The 22643-nt window shown below is 39.0% G+C and overlaps 1 protein-coding gene and 1 pseudogene across 2 annotated transcripts in view; one reads left to right on the forward strand and one right to left on the reverse strand.

Moving 5' to 3' along the window:
• Positions 1-556: 556 nt before the first annotated feature.
• The window catches only part of ZNF81 (zinc finger protein 81), a 51055-nt gene continuing 28968 nt past the window's right edge, over positions 557-22643 (reverse strand). The window contains exons 3-5 of the mRNA XM_081042517.1: positions 16724-16850; positions 13001-13096; positions 557-3423 (exon numbers count right to left, since the gene is read on the reverse strand). Of these exons, the coding sequence (XP_080898643.1) occupies positions 1727-3423; positions 13001-13096; positions 16724-16850 (1920 nt within the window). The 3' untranslated portion in view covers positions 557-1726. The remainder of the gene's footprint in view (positions 3424-13000; positions 13097-16723; positions 16851-22643) is intronic.
• Positions 19318-20913, forward strand: LOC308494661 (polypyrimidine tract-binding protein 1-like; annotated as a pseudogene). The gene has a single exon. The product of its transcript is annotated as a polypyrimidine tract-binding protein 1-like (transcript).

Below are 22643 nucleotides of genomic sequence, written 5' to 3' on the forward strand. Positions count from 1 at the left end.
AGCTTGAATATTTCAACATTTTAACAAAGGGTCCTTACAACCACACTCATGACTTGATCTCTACCCTGAGGCCATTTTTCACTTTGAGAATATTTTGATGGCTGAAGAGAATGGAGATGTGAAAGTTATTTTCTAACACAGCTAACTCTTGGCTCTTTTGTATTTCCTCTGAATTCTGCTTGGAAATGGAACAGTTATTCTCATAGGTCATATCTCTCTTTCTGTACCTTATCATATGCAGATAACAGAAGCAAACTGATACTTCCAACACTCTGTTGGAAATCTCCTTAGATAAATCCACAAGTTCATTTGGTACATTCTCCATCTTCCTACAGAGCGTGGTGATTGTTTTGCTAGTTTTTTCCTTACTAAATTAACATGGGGTGCCATCTTTTCCAGCCTTTCTTAAGTTTTCCACACTGGTTTTCCAGTCTCCACCACCTGCAGCCCAAGCCCAAAGCCAATGCCATGTCTTATGTTTTGTTACAATACCCGCTCCCATATACACATTTAGGTAATATGAGCATTTGCTGTGCAACAAAGTACCCCAAAACTTAGCATTTTAAAACAATAATTATTTTATTTATCTCACAATTCTCCAGGTTGCTTGGGATAACTGTTATGGCTCTTCTGGTATAAGCTGGCTTGGCTGGGGCTGGAGGTCAAGAAAGGCCTCACTCCCAGGTCTGGCAGTTGGCCTAAGGGGGCCTCAGCTGGGCTGGCTCATCTCTGCTCCATCTGGTTTCTCATCCCCCAGTAGAGTAATCTGACCTTCTTCACATGAAGATCTCAGCAGCAAGAGAGGATAAGCCTCAAGGTAGGCTTTTCACACTTCTCCAGCCTCTTCTTGAATCTTTGTTAATATACAGTGGCCAAAGTAAGTCACATGGCCAGGTTCAGAGTCAAGGAGTAGAGAGAGGGCTCTACCTCACAACAAGAGAAACAACAGAATAACATTACAAAGGAGCACACATAAAAGGACAAAAGAGGTCTATAGCTATTCTGCATTATACCACAATGAAAGAAGATAAAAATATGATGTCACGGAAATCAGTATGAATGATAGAATTATATTTATGTGTTCATGTAAAATTATATCTGAAGATGTGTGTACATATAAAACCATAATGACTTTAATACTGTGGGTTCATGTGAAAGAAATATTCAATAGAAAACATACTTGATAGACACAATTATATTAAATTCAATAAATGAACTTCAATTATTCCTCCTGTTGTACAAAGTGTTCTGCTACAAAAACCCTACAGAACTTAGGGGAGGTTTACACATTAAATATATTATTTTGTTGTCCGACCTTTCATCGTGTTGTCACTTTAAATTGTTTAATATAACACAGTAAACATGACTGTCATTACGTAATTTTGCATGCTCCATCTATAAAGAATTTGGTAACAATTTGCTTTATAATACTTTCTTTATAATAGGAAGGCTTTATTCTTAATGCATCAAACTGACAGCATTTTTCCTAGTATGAATTCTACTGTATTTTGTGAGGCCGTGCAAATATGGAAATTCTCCTTAATTCAATGCAGTCTTAGAGGGTCTCTTCTAAATAATTTTTCTCATCTCAGCTGAGAGATCCTGACAAACGCTTTTTATTATGCAATGTACTCAGATGGGATCTGGCTTGGATGAATTTTATAATCTACACTTAGACCTGACTTCTGTTACACGGCTTTCTCACTTTCAAGAAACAGGGTTACTTTCATGTATGAATATTGCGATGCATACTTAGAACTGATTTCTGAGTAAAGCCCTTTCCACAGTCACAGCATTTATAGGGTTTATCTCCAGTATGAATTGTCTGGTGTTTATTGAAATTTGACCTGTCAGTGAAGGCTTTCCCACATTCTGCACATATATACGGTTTCTCTCCTGTGTGAATTCGTTGATGTACTTTGAGATGTGGTTTCTTGGAGAAGGACTTCTCACAGTCAGGACATTTGTAAGGCTTCTCTGTAGTATGAATTCTCTGATGTGTAATTAACTCTGACTTCTGGATGAAGGCCCTCCCACAATCGGCACAAACATAGGGTTTCTCTCCAGTATGAATTGTCTGGTGCTTATTGAAATTGGACCTGTCGGTGAAGGCTTTTCCACATTCTGCACATATATAAGACTTCTCTCCAGTATGAGATTTCTGGTGAGTATTGAGATTTGACCTGTTGGTGAAGGCCTTCCCACATTCAGTGCATACATAGGGTTTTTCTCCTGTGTGAATTCGCTTATGCATCTGGAGTTGTGACTTAGAAGGGAATGATTTCCCACAGTCACTGCATTCATAAGGCTTCTCTCCAGTATGAATTCTTTGATGTGCTATCAAGTGTGCCTTCTGGATGAAGGCCTGCCCACATTCAGTACATATATAGGATCTCTCTCCTGTGTGGATTCTCTGATGCATCCTGAGTGTTGATTTTTGGGTAAAGGCTTTCCCACACTCATTGCATTTGTGGTGTCTCTCTCCAGTATGGATTTTCTGATGTACATTGAGGGCTGAGTTCAGGGAGAAGCCTTTCCCACATTCACTGCATTCATAGAGTTTTTCTCCAGTATGAGTTGTCTGATGCCTAAGTAGAGATGACACCTGGAGAAATGATTTTCCACATTCACTGCATCTATAGGGTTTTTCTCTAGTATGAGTTTTCTCATGCATAATTAAATCTGAATTCTGGATGAACACCTTCCCACATTCGGTACATATATATAGTTTTTCATCTCCATGAACTCTCAGATATATACTAAGGAGTGGCTTCTGTGTAGAAACCTTTACGCATTTGCTAGGTTCATGAGGTTTTTCCATAGTATGAATTCTTTGAGATGCAAAGAGGTGTGACTTCTGTGCGGAGATCTTCCCAAATTCAGTACACATATTTGCTTTCTCCCCAACAGGAAATTTCACATTGTGACTGAGGCTGAGGACTTTTCCACACTGATTACTTTCACAGAATTTCACTCCTATATGCGTATTTTCATGGTTAGTATAAGAACGTGGGGTGAAAACTTGACTGTGTCGAATAATTTTATCAAAGTTCTTTGTTGCATTGCTTTTACTATGAATATGTAAGTCTAAGTTATGCTTAAAATTCTTTCCAAAGGAGTCACACTTACGGGGTCTTTTCTGTGAAGGAATAATATAATTTGGGCTCGGCTGAACAAATTTTCCATTGTCTTTATAGTCATAATCCCACTCCATACTCAGTATTTTCTTATTGACGAATGCAGCATGACTGAGAGGTTTGTTCTGTTTTTCCTGATATCTTTTTATCTGTTCGGCATCTTGCCACAGTTCTTCTAAAATGGAATACAATGAATCATCTCTTGTATCTTCAACCTCTATTTCACTATGAAATGAAGCTTTCCCAGATATTCTTTTTTGTGAGATCTTAATCCCAAACTTCCCATCTAAAAAGAGAAAGAAAAAGTAAAATTGACACAAAGAAGACAGCAAAAGACCAAAAGGTACACATAAGCTAATCCAAATTGAACAGAGGGAAATCAGCAAATCTGATGATGATGATGATGATGATGATGATGGTGATAATGACGACGGTGACAGGAAATACATGTAAAACACTTATTATGTGCTAAGCTCTTACATAACACTTATGATGTTCCAGGCATGGTTCTAAGAAATATATACACATGAACTGATTTAATCCTTTCCATGGCCCAGTGAGGTATTTTCTAATATTATCCACCTATTGTAGATAAGGAAAGTAAAGCTCAGAGTGATTACATATATAATTTGCCCTAAGACATAGCCAGTAAGTGTTAGAGATTAGAGTTCAACATAAGCGATCTAGCTCAATTTTGGTAGGAGGCTTGAAAGCAAGTGGGATAGACTGAAGATTAAAAAGACAAAGGTTTTAAGGGGAAATACCCATGGAGAGCCTACGACTAGAGGAGGTGACTCACAATCTAAGTCCTCATTAGTTTTTCGATTCTAAATCCTCACTAATCTCAGTGCTTCTTATTAGCAACAATACCAAATTCATGTGATCAAATAAACAATTTAATTTGCTAAGAGAGTAGATCCTAAAAGTTCTTATCACAAGGGAAAATTTTTTTTTCTTTTTTATATCTATATGAGATGGACGTTAACAAAACTTATTGTGGTAATCATTTCACAATGTATGTAAGTCATTATGTGGTACACCTTAAACTTATACAGTGCTGTATGTCAATTCTATCTCAAAAAAAAACTGAAAAAAATTTATTCATGCCTGAGGGAAAAATATCGTGGTCATAGCCATCTTGACTTATACAAACAATAAATCGATGTCTATACTCCAACTCTCTGTCAGGTGTAATTGTTTTCTTGGACCTGAAATTGTTTTTATACATTAAATATACATATAATAAGAAGTATAAAATCAGAGAAAGGACAAGCCATCTGTGGTAAATTGAAAGCTGTCCACTGGAATCTATTTTACCATTTTTTTGCATTAACAGAATAGTAGCCTGACATATGGCTGCCCAGTCCTATAACACTTCTCAGCCTTCTTTGAAAACTGATGTGGCCATAAGACAATGTTCTCATCAACAGGATGTGGGAAATAATGATGGGTGCCACATTCAAATTAGAGCTTTGGGACAGTAGGTATGTTTTCTGTGCACCCTTTTCCACCTTCTTGCTTACTGAAATTTGGACTTGACAGCAACATAGATCATACATGCAGACGCCAAAAAAAAAACCCAAGAGATAGTGGAATTATGTATTGGAAGAATCCTGAATTCCTGAATAAACATGAGCAATGAGGTTTTCCAATGGCCTGTGATATTAGAAACTTTATACGAGAGAAATAAAATTCTTCATCATTTAAGTCACTGTATCTTATAATGTCTTTATTACTGAGAATTAGCTTTAACATAATACACTGTTCTTGCTCAGAATGGGAATCACAGATGTTTCCATCACAGCACAGTACACGAGACATATTAGATTCTTCATAATTTTAAAATGGGAAAATTATACATTATCTCGTCAGTAAGAGATTTTAGATACTGAGCATGCTGAGTCATCAAATCCAGTTTCCCCCTGCTATTTAGTTTAGTGTTATACTCCAGGCACATGTCCCATCTAAAAACCTCATCCTCCTATTCTTTTTGCTTTCATTATCATCAAACTAATAATTTGAGGGTTAGCTTCTTTGTATAGTACAACAGCATTCACAGATTTTTTTCACACATGGGAAATATCACATTGTTTTAGTACCATATAACTTAAGAGTTTTAACACTTTCAATTTGCCCTTTCGTGTGTTTTTTTTCTTACGGTTGAGGGTTTTTTGTTGTTTTTTTTGTCACTCCACCATTTAAAAAAATTCTTATCTTCCCATTTAGCAACCATCAGCTATTCTCCATATCTACAAGTGTATGTGTGTGTGTGTGTGTGTGTGTGTTGTTCTGAGTAATTCTTCAGCTTCATCTCACAAGTTCTGATGTGTCTATATTTTCATTATCATTCTGCTCAAAATATTTTCTAATTCCATTGTGGTTTCTTCTTTGATCTCTGGGCTATTTGGATGTGTGTTGCTTATTTTCCAAACATTTGGATATTTTCTAGTTGTATTTCAGTTCAGAGCTTTAATTTATTTCAACAGTAGAGAACTATAGTGTATAATTTCAATCCTTTTAAATTTCTTGCAATTAGCTTTATGTTCCAAACTAGGGTCTATTTTGGTCAGTGTTCCATATGCACTTGAGAAGAATATATATTCCACAGTTGTGGGATGCAGTGACCCACGTATGTCAATTAGGTCATATTGGTTTATCACGTTCAAATCTTCTACATCTTTACAGATTCTCTTGTCTGTAAACAGACAAAAGTCATTTACATGGGTATGTTACAATATCCAACTATGATTGTGCATTTTGTCTATCTCTCCTTTTAGTACTGTCAGTGCTTACTTTACATATATTTAAGACTGTTAAAAGTGCACACGAATTTAGATTTTTTTTTATATAGTCCTGTTGAACTGAAATTGTATCAATTTCAGAGAAAGAGGGCATCTCTCTGAAGAGACAACAGATATCAAAATAATACAGGAGTGTTACGAAACAACCGTATGCCCCGCCCCCAAAAATGAAAAATAAAATGCACAAACTCCTTGAAAGAATAAATTATCAAAACAAGAAGAAACAGAAAATATGACTATCCCTATATATATTAAATAAACTGAATTTGAAATTAAAGATAGTCCCACAAATAAAACTTCAGACCCAGATGAGTTCACTGATGAATTTTATCATATACAGTTAAGGAAAAAATTATAAAATTTAAAGCAATATTACACAAAATCACAAAACAGAGGAGTAAACATTGAAAAATCCTAGAAAATATAGCAATTTTATACAAATTCTTTCAGAAGACAGGACAGGCATGAAATTTCCCAACTCATTTTATAAGGGTAGCATTAACATTAATCCTAAAATCAAAGATGTTACAAACAAAAAGTATACCAAAAACTAAAGATTAATATCTTTTATAAACAGAGAGATAAAAATCCTTGCCATATATTAACAAAATGAATCAAGAACTACATAAAAAAAGATAATACATCATGATCAAGTAACGTTTATCCCAGGAATGCAAGGTCAGTTCAACATTCGAAAATCAGTGAAATTCACCATATTAGCAGAATAAAATGCTCATCTCAATAAATGTAGAAAAAGCATTCGGAAAATCCAACATCCATTCATGTTAAAGGCTCTCATCAAACTAGGAATACAAAGAAATTGCCATAAATTAATAAAGGGCATCTAAGGAAAACCATAACAAATATACTTAATGCTTAAAGATTGAAAACTTTTGTCCTCAGACTGGGAACAAGATAAAATAAAAAATAAAGGGCAGGCAGACTAAAAAGGAAATTATAAAGACATAATAATGGGTGCAGAAATTTTAAAGACATTTACAAAAAAAGTGAATTTAATAGGTGAAATTAGCAAGATCTCAGAATACAGGGCCAACGTACAAAATCAATTGTAACAGTTCTACTTCTAAGATGGAAAAGTAAACTCTTCAAACTCCTTCTGTAGACAGTAACTATAATCTCTAGAAAAACAAAACATACTGGTAGAGTGAATAAAACCAGGTAGATTTTGGAAAAGAGTCAGAAGTTAGAGGAAGTCTGAACAGATCTAAGTTGCTATCCACCTTGGGTGAGACAGCGTCTCTAGTTTCAATCTAACCTAGTTAACTGCCTATAATGACAAAACTACAGAACAATATAACAGAATACAGTGTTCCTATAACATAACACTGATAAGGTTCAGGATACAATCCAAAATTACTCAACACATGATGACCCAGAAAAACGTTTTTAGTCACTCTCCAGGGTCTTCAGTAGTTTTCCCAGAGTTAACAGTTTCTGTTAGATGGGTTGGTACAATAGAAACAATTCAGTCATACTAGAACTCAAGTTAATTTTTGTATACAGTGTGAGGTACAGGCCAAAGTTTGTTTGTTGCTGTTTTTTCCCCCTCCAATACTGATATCCATTTGTTCTAGTACAATGTGTTCAAAAAACACTTTCTTTTCCTCCAATGAATCATACTTGGACCTTTGTCAAAACTCAGTTATCTATATATATGTGGGTCTATTTTTGGACCCTTTCTCCTGTTCCATTTATGTATCTGTTCGTCCTTACATCAATACAACACTATCTGGATTATTGTAGCTTTATAGTAAATCTTACCATTATGTAGTGTAAATCTTTCATATATTTCTTTCTCAAGACTGTTGGTTATTTTAGATACTTTGCATATCCATAATTTTTAAAATCACCTTGTCAGTTTTTAACCCCCAAAATAACAAATAATTGATTGAACAAGAATACAATTCAGTAAAGCAATCGATTTCAACAACAGGTAACCAAATTGATTTACATATTAAAGAACACAACACCCATCAAGAGCCGAATCAGACATACATGGGACATTCTCCTAGATAGAACATTTGTTGAAATCATACAGAGTATATTCTTAGATAACAACAGAATTAGAGAACATAAAGGTAATAGACAAATTCCTTGAAAAATACAACTTATGTCTGACAAAAGATGAAACACAACATCTGAAGAGCCCTAAGTCTATTAAAGAAATTGAATTTGTTATTAAAACTTTCCCATCAAGAAAACTCCAGGCCCAGACAGTTTCCCTGGAGAAGTCTGTCAAACAGCATAAGAAGAAATAACAATCTTACACAAATTGTTTCAGAAAATAGATAAGGGAATTCATTCACAACTCATATTATGTAGCCAAACAGAACCCTAATACCAAAACATGATGGAAGGCAATGCAAAAAACAAAAAACAAAAACAAAACATAACTACATACCAATATCACTCATGAAAAATGCAAATATTTTTAAACAAAATATAAATATAGAGTCCAATAATATGTAATAAGGGTAATATGTCACAATTGCCTAGTATTTATCTCAGGCAAGATTAATTTAACATTTGAAAATCAATCAATTCACATATTAATAAAATACAAGCAATAACTCATATGATCTCTCTGATAAGATGAAGAACAAGCATTTGGCAAAATTCAACACTTAACTATGATTTTTTTAAAAAACACTCTTTAATAAGCTAAGATTGGAAAGGAACTTATATAACCTGATAAAGTGCAACTTCAAAAAACCTGCAGCTAACATCATACTTAATAATATGAAATTTTTGCCCCTAATTTTGGGAACAAGGAAAGCATGCCTACACTCACCACTTCTATTCAACATCAAACTGAAGGTCTTAGTGAAATAAGTTAAGGAAAAGAAATAAAAAGGATGAGATTGGAAGGGAAAAAGTAAGTATGCTTAACGTGATAATGACTAACATGAAAAAAACTCAAGGAACCTACAAGAAAACTAATAGGCGGATTTAGGAATGCCTCAGGATACAAAGTGAATTTACAAAAATTAATCACTAGCCATCTGTACTAGCTATTAACAATCTGAAAATAAAATAAAATAAAAACAATACCATTTATAATAGTATCAAAACACATTAAATATGTAGGGATAAATTTAATGAAGGATGCGTATGACTTCTACACTGAAACTATAAAATACTGGTGAAAGAAATCAAAGATCTAAATAAATGCAGAAATATCCATGTTCATGGAGTAGAAGGCTCAATATTGTTAAGATGTCAATTCCCCCGAAATTGATCTACAGAGTTAACTCGACTCCAAACAAAATCCCAGCAGGCTTTTTGGAAAAAAACTTACAAACTGATTATCAAGTTTATATGGAAATGAAAATAGCCTAGAAGAGCCAAAGTAATTTTAAAAAGCAAAGTTGGAGAACTTACCCTACCTGATTTCAAGACTCATTGTAAAAGCTACAGGAATAGAGAAAGTATGGCTTTGCCAAAAGGACTGGGTATTAACTATATTTTCTTATTTTCTGTATTCTTGATGCTCGTGCGTCTGATGCTTTGCTAATCCTGGAGAGACTGCCCCTCCCAGAGCTAGTTAATTCCTAGAGATAGCAAATGACTTCCCTGAGAGCACAACTTTCATACGCAAACCAACCAACAGAGAGCCCAAATCCACCAACTATCTCCTTTATCAAGCTCTCACAGGTTGAACCACCACTCTCTCCCTGCCCTAATCACCTCAGGACCAGGTACCAGACAACTAGGGACAGTCCCTACACCCGGGAGCCCCCGGTGAAATTACTCAAACTAGCCAATCCTAAACCTTTCCAGCTTGCTTATTCTGCCTCACCCAGTCTTTCCCATGAAAATCACAATAAAGCCTCTTGCCCATGCTTTCCCCTCACAGCTCCTCCTGACTGACTAACCCTAGTGCTTTCCCTTGTGACCTTGCATGGTATGGCATGCCCCCTCCACTGGGAACTGTGAGTTACACAGTGTCTTTTAAATGGCAGTCACCTCTGGATCTGTTGGCCTCACCATACCTGAACAATAAAAAAACCTACATTTTAAAACAGGAAGACACAGAGATCAATTGAACAGAACAAAGAGTCCAGAAACAGTTTCACATGTATTAGGTTGGTGCAAAATTAATTGCGGTTTAAAAGCTTAAAAACAATTGCAAAAACCGCAATTACTTTTGCACCAACCTAATATAAAGTCAATTGATTTTGATAAACATGCCTAGAAAATTCAGTAGGAAAAAGAAAGTCTCTTCAACAAATGGTTCTAGAACTGGATATTGTATTGAAAAAAAAATGAACATCAATCCTTACATCAAACTCACAAAATGGATCATAGATCTAAACTGAAAAAGCTAAAATGATAAAACTTATAGAACAAAATATGAGAAAATATTTGTGATCTTGTGATAGGCAAACATTTCTTAAACAGATCAAAAATAGTACTAATTTTTTTAAGATGATAAATTAGACTCCATTAAAATTTTTGGTCTTTGATAGGCCCAGTAAGAACATAAAATTGCAAGCCACAGATTGAAACTAAATATGGGCAATACATATATCTGGCAAAGGAGTTCTATCCAGCAAATATAAAACACTCTTACAACTCAATAATAAAAAGACAAACAGCCCAATGAAAAATGAGAAAGATATTTGAATAGACACTTCACAAAAAATGTACACATGGTCAATAAGCACATGAAAAGATACTTAACATCATCACTAATCAAAGGAATGCAACTTAAAATAGTAATGAGATACCATTATACATCCACTACAATAGCAAAAATTAAAGAGACTGATGATAGCAAGTGTTGGTGAGGATATGGAGCAACAGGAATTCTCATGTGTTGCTGCTGGGAATATGACAGGACACAGCCACTTTGGAAGACAGTTTAGCAATTTCTTATAAAGCTAAGCATAAACTTATTATATGACTCAGCAATTCCACTCCTAGGTATTTATCCAAAAGAAACATAAACATATGTTCACACAAAAACCAAAATGTTAGGGCCGGCCTGGTGGCTCAGGCGGTTGGAGCTCCATGCTCCTAACTCCAAAGGCTGTCAGTTCGATTCCCACATGGGCCAGTGGGCTCTCAACCACAAGGTTGCCAGTTCAATCCCTCGAGTTCCACAAGGGATTGAAAGGACAACTGGACTTGGAAAAAAAGTCCTGGAAGTACACACTGTTCCCCAATAAATTCCTGTTCCCCTTCCCCCAATAAAAATCTTTTAAAAAAAATATTCACTGCAGCTTTATTCATAATAACCAAATAATAACCACCTGTTATCAACAGGTGTATAGGTTTAAAAAATTACAATATATTCATACCATGGAATATTCAGCATCTAAAAAGAATAAACTAGTGATATACTCAACAACATGGATAAGTCATAGGATCATTATGTTGAATGAAAAGAGTACAGACAATATGATTCATTGATGTAAACCATTAATAACGACAAATCTAATCTATAGTGACAAAAAGCACGTCAATGGTTGTATGGGGTGCAAGTGACCATGGTGGGCACTGATTACAAGGGCATGAGAGAGCATTTTTGCATGAGGGAATACTATATATTATGATCAGAGTGGTGGTTGTACTAGTGTGTACTTTATCAAAATTCATCAAACTGTACAATTGAAACGTAGATATTTTATTGTATGTAAATTATACCTTAATAACATTGCTTTGAAAACAAAAAAATAAACTCAGAGATACAGAGAAAAAACTGATGGTTGCTAGATGGGAGGGGATTTGGGGGAAGGGTGAGAAGGTAAAGGGATTAGGAAGTACAATCTGGTAGTCACAAAATAGTCATAGCGATGTGAAATACAGTGTGGGGAATATAGTCAATAATGTAAAGACTATGTAGGGGGTCAGATGGGCACTGGACTTATGAGGGAGATGACTTCATCGATTATATAAATGCCTAACCACTGTGCTGTACAACTGAAACTAATATAAAATAATACTGAATGTCATATATATAATATACATATATATGCCAAAAATGTATACAAATGGACACTTTAGTCAACGTTGCTCAAGCAGTAGTTCGCCATAATCAGCAGTGTCTGGACACTGATGGTAACCACTTTGAGCACCTCTTGTAATTACAGAAGACAAATGTGACTTGTATTCATCTTTTGTTATGAGTATATATTGAGTATTACAATTTTAATACAGTTTTCCTTTCTTAAAATGTGTATATATTTTTTGGCACTCTGTGTGTGTGTGTACGTGTGTGTGTATTCACAAGATGTAAAGTACAGCATAGGGAATATAGTCAGTGGTATTGTAATAACTATGTGCAATGTCAGATGGGTAGTAGACTTGGAGGGGTTATCATGTTGTGAGGGGTGTAAATGTCTAATCATGTTATTCTGTACACCTGAGACTAACAATAAAATTTAATTTAATTTCAAAAAATAAAAAAGGAAAAATGCTATGTGGTAGTGATCACAAAGTTAGAAGATGGGAGAGAGACACGGAGATAGGGGAGGTGTAGAGGAATGAGGAATCTGAAGGTGGTAAGTACGAAGAGAGGAGGTGAGGCTGGTTGCAGGTGAGTTTATTGGTACCGTAAAGTGAAAAGATAAAAGTAAAGGGAAGAATAAAGTAAAAGAGTACTAAGAGAAACAGGAGTGGGGCAACCAACTTATTTTCAAAGAAGGCAAATCCATTCAAACCTAAATGTGTATGATAAGAATCTAAGACCATGGGGTTGGGATTTAAATAATGAAGCATAAAAATGTGACGGAAGGAGAGAATATCCAAGAAAGCAAGATCCATAGTAGGAAGGCTGGCATATGATCCAGGGTATAGGATCTGCAGCAATTCTCCTGGAGGAAACTCAAGCAAAGAAGACAGTTGATAACAGTAAGGAAAATACAGGGAGAGAGCAATTTGGTATCTGAGAGGACAATGTTATTTATTCACCAGCAGTTTCTGAAGTTTAAACCTTCAAGAAAAGTAGTAATAATAGCATTTTAAAGGCATTGGCCTCTCTTAGAGAAAAAAAAAAAAAGTACGTCCATGCCTCCCTTCTTTTCGGGTCACACTCACCCAAATAGCTTTGACGTGGGGTTTCTCCTTCCAATATCCACGGCTCCTCTCCTTGCTCCAACTTGAAGATGAACTCTGGTTTGGGAACTTTATACCCTGTTAAGAGGACATGATAGAGAAGTCAGTCCAGCTTTCCATTTATTCTTTGGGAAAGTAACCACATTTCACTGGGAAAAGAATAATGATCACAGAGGTGAAAGGGACTGAAGAATCCAGACAAATCAAGAATGATAGCATCACACACTTAAGATATCCCAGAGTACTCAGTAGCTGAGCATGGAAATACCCTCACTGAGGTTCTGTCTCAGTTTCCTAGGTCTGCTCTAACGAAGTGCCAATAACTGGGTGACTTAAAACCACAGAAATCTATTGCCTCCTATTTACAGAGGCTAGCAGGGTCATGCTCTCTCGGGAGCATACAGAATCCTTGCATCTTCTGGCTTCTGGTATTTGCCAGCAATCTTTGGCATTCCTTGGCTTGTAAATGCATCACTCCAGTCACATGACCATCTTCTCCTCATCACCTTCCCTTTATGCATGTCTATTTCTGTGCCCAGCTGGTAATGGAAGAAGGAATTCTGCCTCAGTATCACAACATAGAAATCTGGCCTCAGTTTGCAGTTAGCTGGCCTGCCCTCTAGATTTCAAACTCAAGATTGCAATCTACCCTTACCTGAATTTCCAGTCTGCTGGCCTGCCCTATAAGTTTCAGAATTACAGTCCCCACAATCAGGTGAGCCAATTCCTTACAATAAATCTCCACCCCACACATATGAAAGTGTGTGTGTGTGTGTGTGTGTGTGTGTGTGTATACTCTGTATATATGCACATGAGGTGTAATTAAAAAATACGGTGAATGTTTAAATTAAAAAACTTATTACAGTAAAAGACACATTGCCATTAGTCCCCCTCATTTCGAACACACGTATCCCATCATTCTTGCCACTTTCTGAAGCTGTTCTGGAAGTTCTCTTGCATGAGTATCTTTAGTTACGCTGTCGTGGCTGCCTCAATGTCCTGAATCAATTCAAAATGTTTAGTTTTCATTTTGACTTTAGGGAAGAGTCAGAAGTTTCATGGTGCCAGATCCAGTGAATAGGTGGATGAGGACACACTGTAATGTTTTTATTTGACAGAAATTGCCATACCAGAAGCGATGTGTGACACGGATGTTGTGATCACAAAATACGGTGAATGCTGCTGCTGAGTGTCGTCCAACGGAAAGGCAGGGATCTTCAATATGGGAAGTGGCACGTTGAACCTTAGTAACAGTGTGTGACAAATTTCAACTTGTTTGGTGCAGTCAGTCGGGTGTGAGCTACAGTTGAGAGAAGGGGTGTTTTAAAGTGGGCCATAAATCATCCTCCATCATGACAACGCTCCGTGTCACACATCGCTTCTGGTATATGGCAATTTCTATCAAATAAAAACATTACGGTGTGTCCTCATCCACCTTATTCACTGGATCTGGCACCGTATGACTTCTGGCTCTTCCCCAAGGTCAAAATGATTCAGGACATCGAGGCAGCCACAAAAGGGCAACTAAAGACAATCACAAAAGAGAACTTCCAGAACTGCTTCAAAAAGTGGCAAGAATGATGGGGTAAGTGTGTTCGAAGTGAGGGGGAGGTTTTTTGAGAATTCATGGCAATGTGTCTTTTACTGTAATACAGTATTTTATTTGAACATTCACGGTATTGTTTGATCACGCCTCATACATATATATACTGTTGGCTTCATTTCTTTGGAGAACCCTGATACAATGTTGGCACTGAGAGTAGTTGTAGAGGAACAGAATCTTGAATCTTAAGGATGCATCTTCTGAACTGGTTAAGGGGTTTCTGGAATTGGTTCCCTATTCTGATTAGATTTAAAGGCACTAATGATTCTACTTCCAATTGTAAAGAGGGCATTGATAGTCTATGGCATGACACAGCTCAGGTTTCCAGGCGGGAATTCATGCCCGTTCTCAGGAATTATTTTTCGCTTTCCCTTTCCTGAATCACAAGAAAAGTTGGTCGGGAAATTGGGAAAATTGGCTCCTTGAACCCAGGTGGTTAGTAGTATCGGCCGTCACTCTGTGGAAATGATTCATTGTGGAGAACAGAAAACAGTTTATATCTCGGAATTCGGGAACAGGAAAGCAAAAAAAAATTCCTGAGAATGGGCGGGAATTCCCGCCTAAAAACCCTATATACAGCAATAAGAATATGCAAGATACCACCATTGGATACTCTTACTCAATTGCTTGTAAGAGGCAAGGTTCTGGGTGATCATATATTTGATACCCTAGAAGTTTTTATGAAACTTACAAATATAATAAGATTGGCTGGTTGCTCCTAATTGCACTGGACAAAGTGGGGAAAGAAAAGCATGAGCTCAGCGATTTGATTTCCCAGCTCAAGCACCACATAAATGACCTGAAAATTTCTATGTCTGTCCTGAAAGAAAACTTTAGCTCCTACAGCTGAGATTGCTGAAAACCAAACCCAGAGTCTCATTCTGTGAATAGCTAAATTACAACCCAAATTGAATTCCCAACTTTGGAGGATGTCTGCTGTTACATTGAAGCCACTGATTAGGAAGGAATGGGATCCTAAAAATTGGAATGGGTACATATGAGGACACTGAACCTCTAAATTCTCATGAGCCTTCATTGCCAGTAGAAGCAGACCTTCTACCCCCAACTGAGAAGATTACCCACCCCTACTTTGCCTGAGGAGCCTGCAATGACTTCCCTTGAGGTACTTGCCTGGCAAGACACTGATGGTTCCCTTCAGGACCCACTCCACCACACTTCTTTGTTCTAGACCTATAACTAGACTCAAGTACCATCAAGGCCCCAAAGGGTGAGGTGCAGAGTGTGACCCATGAGAAGATGCACTACACACCAAAAGAACTGCATGATTTGTCCAATTTATACAGACAGAAATCTGGGAAATATGTGTAGAAATGGATATTAAGAGTATGGGATAAGATGGGAGGGGGTTGGGGGCTGGGTTTAAAAGGTGTAAGGATTAAGAAGTATACATTGTCAATTACAAAACAGTCATGGGGATATAAATAAAGTATAGCATACGGAATAAAATCATAATACTGTAACAACTATGTATAGTGCTAAGTGGGTACTAATCAGGGAGATGACTTCGTAAATTATATAAATGTCTAACCACAATGCTGTACACCTGAAAGTAACATAATATTGAATATCAACTGTAATAGGAAAAAAAAAATTTTTTTTTTAATTTTTAAAGAGTGTGGGATAGTGGTGGCTCCAATATCAGCTGCTGTACCAGATGTGTTTTCATTGCTTGAGCAAATTAACACATCCCCTGCTACTCAGTATGCAGCTATTGATCTGGCAAATTCTTTTTTGGCAATACCTGTTAGTAAAGACCACTAGAAGCAGTTTGCCCTTTACCAAGTTGACTTGGTAAAGGTAAATAGGTATATATAAACAGGTAAATATAATAGGTAAATATAAACAGGTAAATATAAGGCCAGTTCAGCTATATTCCTTCACGTCCTACCTCAGAGGTATCTCAAATCTCCAGTGCTAGGTCATAATTTGGTTTGCAGGGATCTTGGTCACCTTTACCTTCCGTATCACACTGGTCCATTATATTAGGTACCGGGGGTTAGGACTTCAACACATTTTTATTGGGGGGACACAATTTTACCCATGACAGGCTCCTTGCAGATTCATAGAGTGTCTGTGCTTACCCACAGAGAGCAGGTGGCTGTAGTTCTCCAGCGTCACCTCCTGGTACAGGCGTCTCTGATTAGAGTCCAGTTGCTGCCACTCCTCCCTGCTGAAGTTTACAGTCACATCCTCGAATGACACTGAGACCTGTAACAACACAATCCTGTTCAAGGTGACATGGTCAGCACTGGGGGATGGGGAGAAGACAGCCAGGAAGTTGTTTGTAATGATTTTTTTCACCATAGTATGCCATACGATATGCCTATTAAATACCTAGTTATACATAATGTTGTATAGACAACAAATATCAAATCATGAATTTTTGCTATTGCGTACAATATTTACTTTTTCATTTAAAAAAAAACAATTTTGTACAGGATTTGACCTTGATACTATTTTGTTGTTCTTTTTAAGGGGAAATTTGGGTTCTATATTTTTTAGAAGGAAGCATACGTATTTTTTGCAAAGCTTCACATAGCTCCCTCTACTGTTGCTTTCATTTACTTTAAAAAATATGGCCATTTTCTTTTGATGTCTTTTTATTGCTCATTCTAATTTAATTCCATAGTGGTCAGAAAATATAATATATTCTGTATGATTCAACATATGGTCTATCTAGGAGAATGTTTCACATGTCCCTGGAAAAGAATGTGTATTCAGCTGTTGATGGGTGTCGTGTTGTATGACATATAAATCAAGGTGGTTGAGTATTACTGAAATTTTCAAACACTCTACTTCTTTATCGTCTATTTGTCCAAACAATTATTTGTTAACTTTCTGGTAAAAAAAACTGACAAGGAGATTGTAAAGTCTGTATGGCTGTGCAAAGGACCTAGAATAGACAAAGCAAGTTATAGTATGTTGGATTTATACTATGAAATGTTAAGACTTACTATAAAGCTACAATAATTCAGACAGTGTGACGCTGACGTAAGTACAGGTAGACGGTATATCAGTGGAACAGAACCGAGTCCAGAAACAGGTACACACATATATGGACAATCATTTTTTGACAAAGGTGCCAATGTGATTTCATGGGAGAAAGGAAAGTCTTTTCAAAAAATTTTGCTGGAGGGGCCGGCCCGGTGGCTCAGGCGGTTGGAGCTCTGTGCTCCTAACTCCGAAGGCTGTCGGTTGAATTCCCACATGGGCCAGTGGGCTCTCAACCACAAGGTTGCCGGTTCGACTCCTCGAGTCCCGCAAGGGATGGTGGGCTCCGCCCCCTGCAACTAAGACTGAACACGGCACCTTGAGCTGAGCTGCCGCTGAGCTCCCGGATGGCTCAGTTGGTTGGAATGTGTCCTCTCAAGCACAAGGTTTCCGGTTCGACTCCCGCAAGGGATGGTGGGCTGTGGCCCCTGCAACTAGCAATGGCAACTGGACCTGGAGCTGAGCTGCGCCCTCCACAACTAAGACTGAAAGGACAACAACTTGATTTGGAAAAAAAAAAGTCCTGGAAGTACACACTGTTCCCCAAAAAAGTCCTGTTCCCCTCCCCAATTAAAAAAATCTTTAGGGGGTCGGCCAGGTGGCTCAGGCGGTTAGAGCTCCATGCTCCTAACTCCGAAGGCTGCCGGTTCGATTCCCACATGGGCCAGTGGGCTCTCAACCACAAGGCCTGGAAGTACACACTGTTCCCCAATAAAGTCCTGTTCCCCTATCCCAATAAAATCTTTAAAAAAAATCTTTAAAAAAATTTTTTGCTGGAACAAACAGATATCAGTATTGGAGGAAAAACAAAACCTTGATCCACATCTCATACCCTACAAAAAAAAAAACAACTCCTAAATTAACAAAAATTAAGTTCTAGTATGACTGAATTGCTTTTATCAGACCAACTCTCATACAAATAACAACTATAAACTCTGAACAAAATGTAAAAAACTATTATCTGAAGATACTGAGGGGCAACCCAAATCAGGCATGTACTACAAGAGAATTGATGCTTAGAAAGGATAGCTCTGGATGTGTTTACCTTTTTTTAAGCTTTTAGCTTGCGAATAGGTCCAGTCGGTGCAATATATGACTTACAACAACCAAAATATAATCCAAAACAACTCAACATAGAAAGAGACAGAAAGGTGTCAAGAGAAAGATAAGAGGTTTAGGAGTAAATGCAGCGATTGACTCTGAGATGATCCAAATGCTGAAATTAGCAGAAAAGGACTTTCAATAAGTTATATGTAAGTATGCTCAAGAACATAAAGAAAAATATGTTCATAACGAATGAATAGTAGGATAGCTCCACTGAGAAATAGAAACTATAAAAAACAACCAATTGAAAAGTCTAGAACTGAAAAATACAATCTGCAACTAAAAAAATTCACTGGATGGGCTTAACAGCAGAATGGAAATAACAGAAGAAAGAGTTAATGAATGTAAAGACAAACCAATAGAAATTATCCAATCTGAAAAGTAGAGATAAAATTTTTTTAAAAAACAAAACAATAGAGACTCAGGGATGGGTAAGACAAAATCAAAAGATCTAACATACATGTGACTTCAGGCCCAGAAGGTTAAGGAGGAAAGGGGCAGAAAATATGTTTTAAAAAATAATGGGAAAGTAAAAAAAAATAATAATAATGGGCATTCTGGTGCCTCCATTCTGTGTGCAATGGATGGCATTGTCCCAGACCTGGCAGTTGGCAACAGCGGGGATCGGATGAGCTCTTCTCTGCCTGAGTCACTAATGGATCCTTTATCAAGAGCAGCAAGTCGGCCTCTGCAGCAAATGGAAATGATAGCAAGAAGTTCAAAGGCGACAACAGAAGTGCAGGTGTGCCTTCCAGAGGGATCCATATCCACAAGCTCCCCAGTGACATCACAGAGGGCGAGGTCATGTCCTTGGGGTTGCCCTTTGGGAAGGTCACCAACCTCCTGATGCTGAAAGGGAAGAACCAGGCCTTCATGGAGATGAACACGGAGGAAACTGCCAATACCACGGTCAACTAACTACTGCACGTCGATGATGCCGGTGCTGCCCAGCCAGCCCATCTACATCCGGTTCTCCAACCACAAGCAGCTGAAGACAGACAGCTTGTTCAACCAGGCACGGGCCCAGGCTCCCTGCAGGCCGTGAACTCCATCTAGTTGGGGAACCTGGCTCTGGCCGCCTTGGCCGCTGAAGTGGATGCTGGGATGGCGATCCAAAGCCCGGTGCTCAGGATCATCATGAAGAACCTCTTCTACCCGATCACCTTGGATGTGCTCCACCAGGTCTTCTCCAGGTTCAGCACAGTCCTGATGATCACCTTCACCAAGAACAACCAGTTCCAGGCACTGAGCCTGTGAGCACCGAGCACGCCAAGCTGTCCCTGGACAGGCAGAATATCTACAACACCTGCTGCACATTCTCTATTGACTTCTCCAAGCTCACCAGTTTCAACGTCAAGTACAACGCCAACAGCCGAGACTACAGCTGCCCCGACCAGCCCTCTGGTGACAGCCAGTCCTCGCCGGACCAGACCATGGCTACAGGAGCTGGTTTCCCTCCCACCTTTGCCATTCCTCAGGCTCCAAGCCTCTCTGTCCCCAACATGGGGCCCTGGCCCCTCTGAACACCCCATCAGCAGTGGCGGGTCCAGCTGCGGGGGGCCAGATCACCATCACTGGCCTGGCGGGCACCGGCAATTCCATCCTGCTGGTCAGCAACCTCAATCCTGAGAGTCACACCCCAAAGCATCTTTATTATTTTCAACATGTACGGCGATGGGCAGCGAGTGAAGATTTTGTTCAATAAGGAGAACGCCCCAGTGCAGATGGCAGGCGGGAGCCAGGCCTAACTGGCCATGTGCTATTTGGACGGGCACAAGCTGCACGGAAAGCAGGTGCACATCATGCTGTCCAAGCACCAGAACGTGCAGCTGGCCCACAAGGGCCAGGAGGACCAGGCCCTGACCAAAGACTCCGGGAACTCACCCCTGCACTGCTTCAAGAAGCTGGGTTCCAAGAACTTCCAGAACATCTTCCTGCCCTCGGCCACCCTGCACCTGTCCAATATCCCTCCCTCTATATCCAAGGATGACCTCAAGATGCTCTTATCCAGCAACGGTGGCATCATCAAAGGGTTGAAGTTCTTCCAGAAGGACCACAAGATGGCACTGATGGAGATGGGCTCCGTGGAAGAGGCCATCCACATGCTCACTGAGCTGCACGCCATGACCTGGGCAAGCATCACCACCTGCGGGTGTCCTCCAAGTCCACCATCTAGGCCCCACCCCCAGCACTGGCCGACCAGGTGGCCGGTGACAACTTCCATCATTCCACAAAGAGCCACTTTAAAAGCAGCTGAAGTGACCTTAAAAGACCAGCGATGTTATATTTTTAAAGAGAAATCAGTTTACCTGATTTTTTAAAAATTAAATCTAATTCACCTTGCTCACCTTGGGGAGATGGGGTGCTGGCTGCCGACTCTTGGTGGCTGTGGACAGTGCCCGCTCCCCAGGCCCTTTGCCTGTGCCTTCTGCAGCCTGAAGGCGGGCGCTCCCAAACCTCCACTCAGCGTTCTTGTGCCTTAAACCTACTGCTCCCACAGTGCCTTCTTGCAGTAGCAAACAGGTAGGGGTTTGGGGGCTGAGGGCACAGCCTCCTGCAGGGATTATGTGCCTAGTGTGGTGGGAGGCCACCGTGCAGGGGCTGCCCACACCCCAACCCTCATCTAATCAAGCGTGCGATCCTCCCCACCCCGGCGCTTCGGCTTGGAGCTCGTCATGCTCTGTTGTGCTTTGATGCAGTGCACACACCTATGCCTAGCAACGTCTCCAGTTGACCAAATATCCTAATCTTTCTTCCTTTATATGCAAGAGAAATAGTTTTAAGTAACTGTTTATATAGCAAGACAAAAATGGTATGAGTGTAATCTAAATTTCTTCTTTGTATGACTGTATACTGTACTTTTTAACTTATTCCTTGTAAGTCGCAGGGCAGAACCTGGTTTCCAGGGCACATGCCACGGTACAGGGAAGTGCTGGGGAGCCCAGGTCCTTTTAGAACCTCCAGGCCTCCATCTGAGTCCTCCAGATGCCTTACACCTAACCTGCCCTCTGTTTCGGAGGACAAGCGCTCTTAAGCTTTCAGGGTTTATTTTTCCTGCAAATTTTGGACCAAAGTTTTGTTTCTGTTCTTTTGTCTCTACTGCTGGGAACCCAGACGGTGGGACAATGGCCCCCAAGTCTTAACTGCCTCCTTTTCCTCACACTGCCCTACACTCCCTGCTCCAAGGGGCTCCCCTGTGCACAGACCCCATGATGGCCAGCCCCTCCCTCAGCTTGGATCCCTGAGATTCGATGTTGGGTGGGCCAAGGGTGTAACTATTTATATATATTTTTTTACTTGTTGTAAGACATGAGGGGCAGCAAACGCCGTTTTCTATGGTGACACAGATGTATATTTTCATACGAGTAATTACAAGCTCAGTATTGTAATGAGCAAGGCACATTCCATTGCCCACCCCATGGCTTGTAATGACTTGTAATGCAGAGAACAGAATTAAAACCATTTTGCAACAATGGCCTTTGCCACAGACATTCTTCTGTTCATGACGTAGAAAGCAGTGGCCAGTCTGGATGGACTTTGAATAAACTCCGTCCCACACTCCGAAATACATAAATAAATACAGGGCAGGAACGTCCCCAATTTGGTACCCGACATAAATGTATAAATTCAAGAAATCTGGCAAACCCCAAGCAGAATAAATCCACAGAAAACCATACCTAGGCACACGGTGGGCAAACGACTGAAAATCAAAGAAGAAAAGGTTTTTGAAACTAGCCAGGAAAAAGAAACCAAAATGACATATCACATATACAGAGAAAGTGAGTTAAATGACCACTAATAAGCTCAACAGAAGAAATGGAGGTCAAAATACAGTTGAATGATACTTCTAAACCACTGCAGGAAATGTGTTATCTAGCTGGGCAAAGTTAGGAGTTCCATGATTAG

Source organism: Rhinolophus hipposideros (genome assembly GCF_964194185.1).
Source record: "Rhinolophus hipposideros genome assembly, chromosome: X".
NCBI classification, from domain to species: domain Eukaryota; kingdom Metazoa; phylum Chordata; class Mammalia; order Chiroptera; family Rhinolophidae; genus Rhinolophus; species Rhinolophus hipposideros.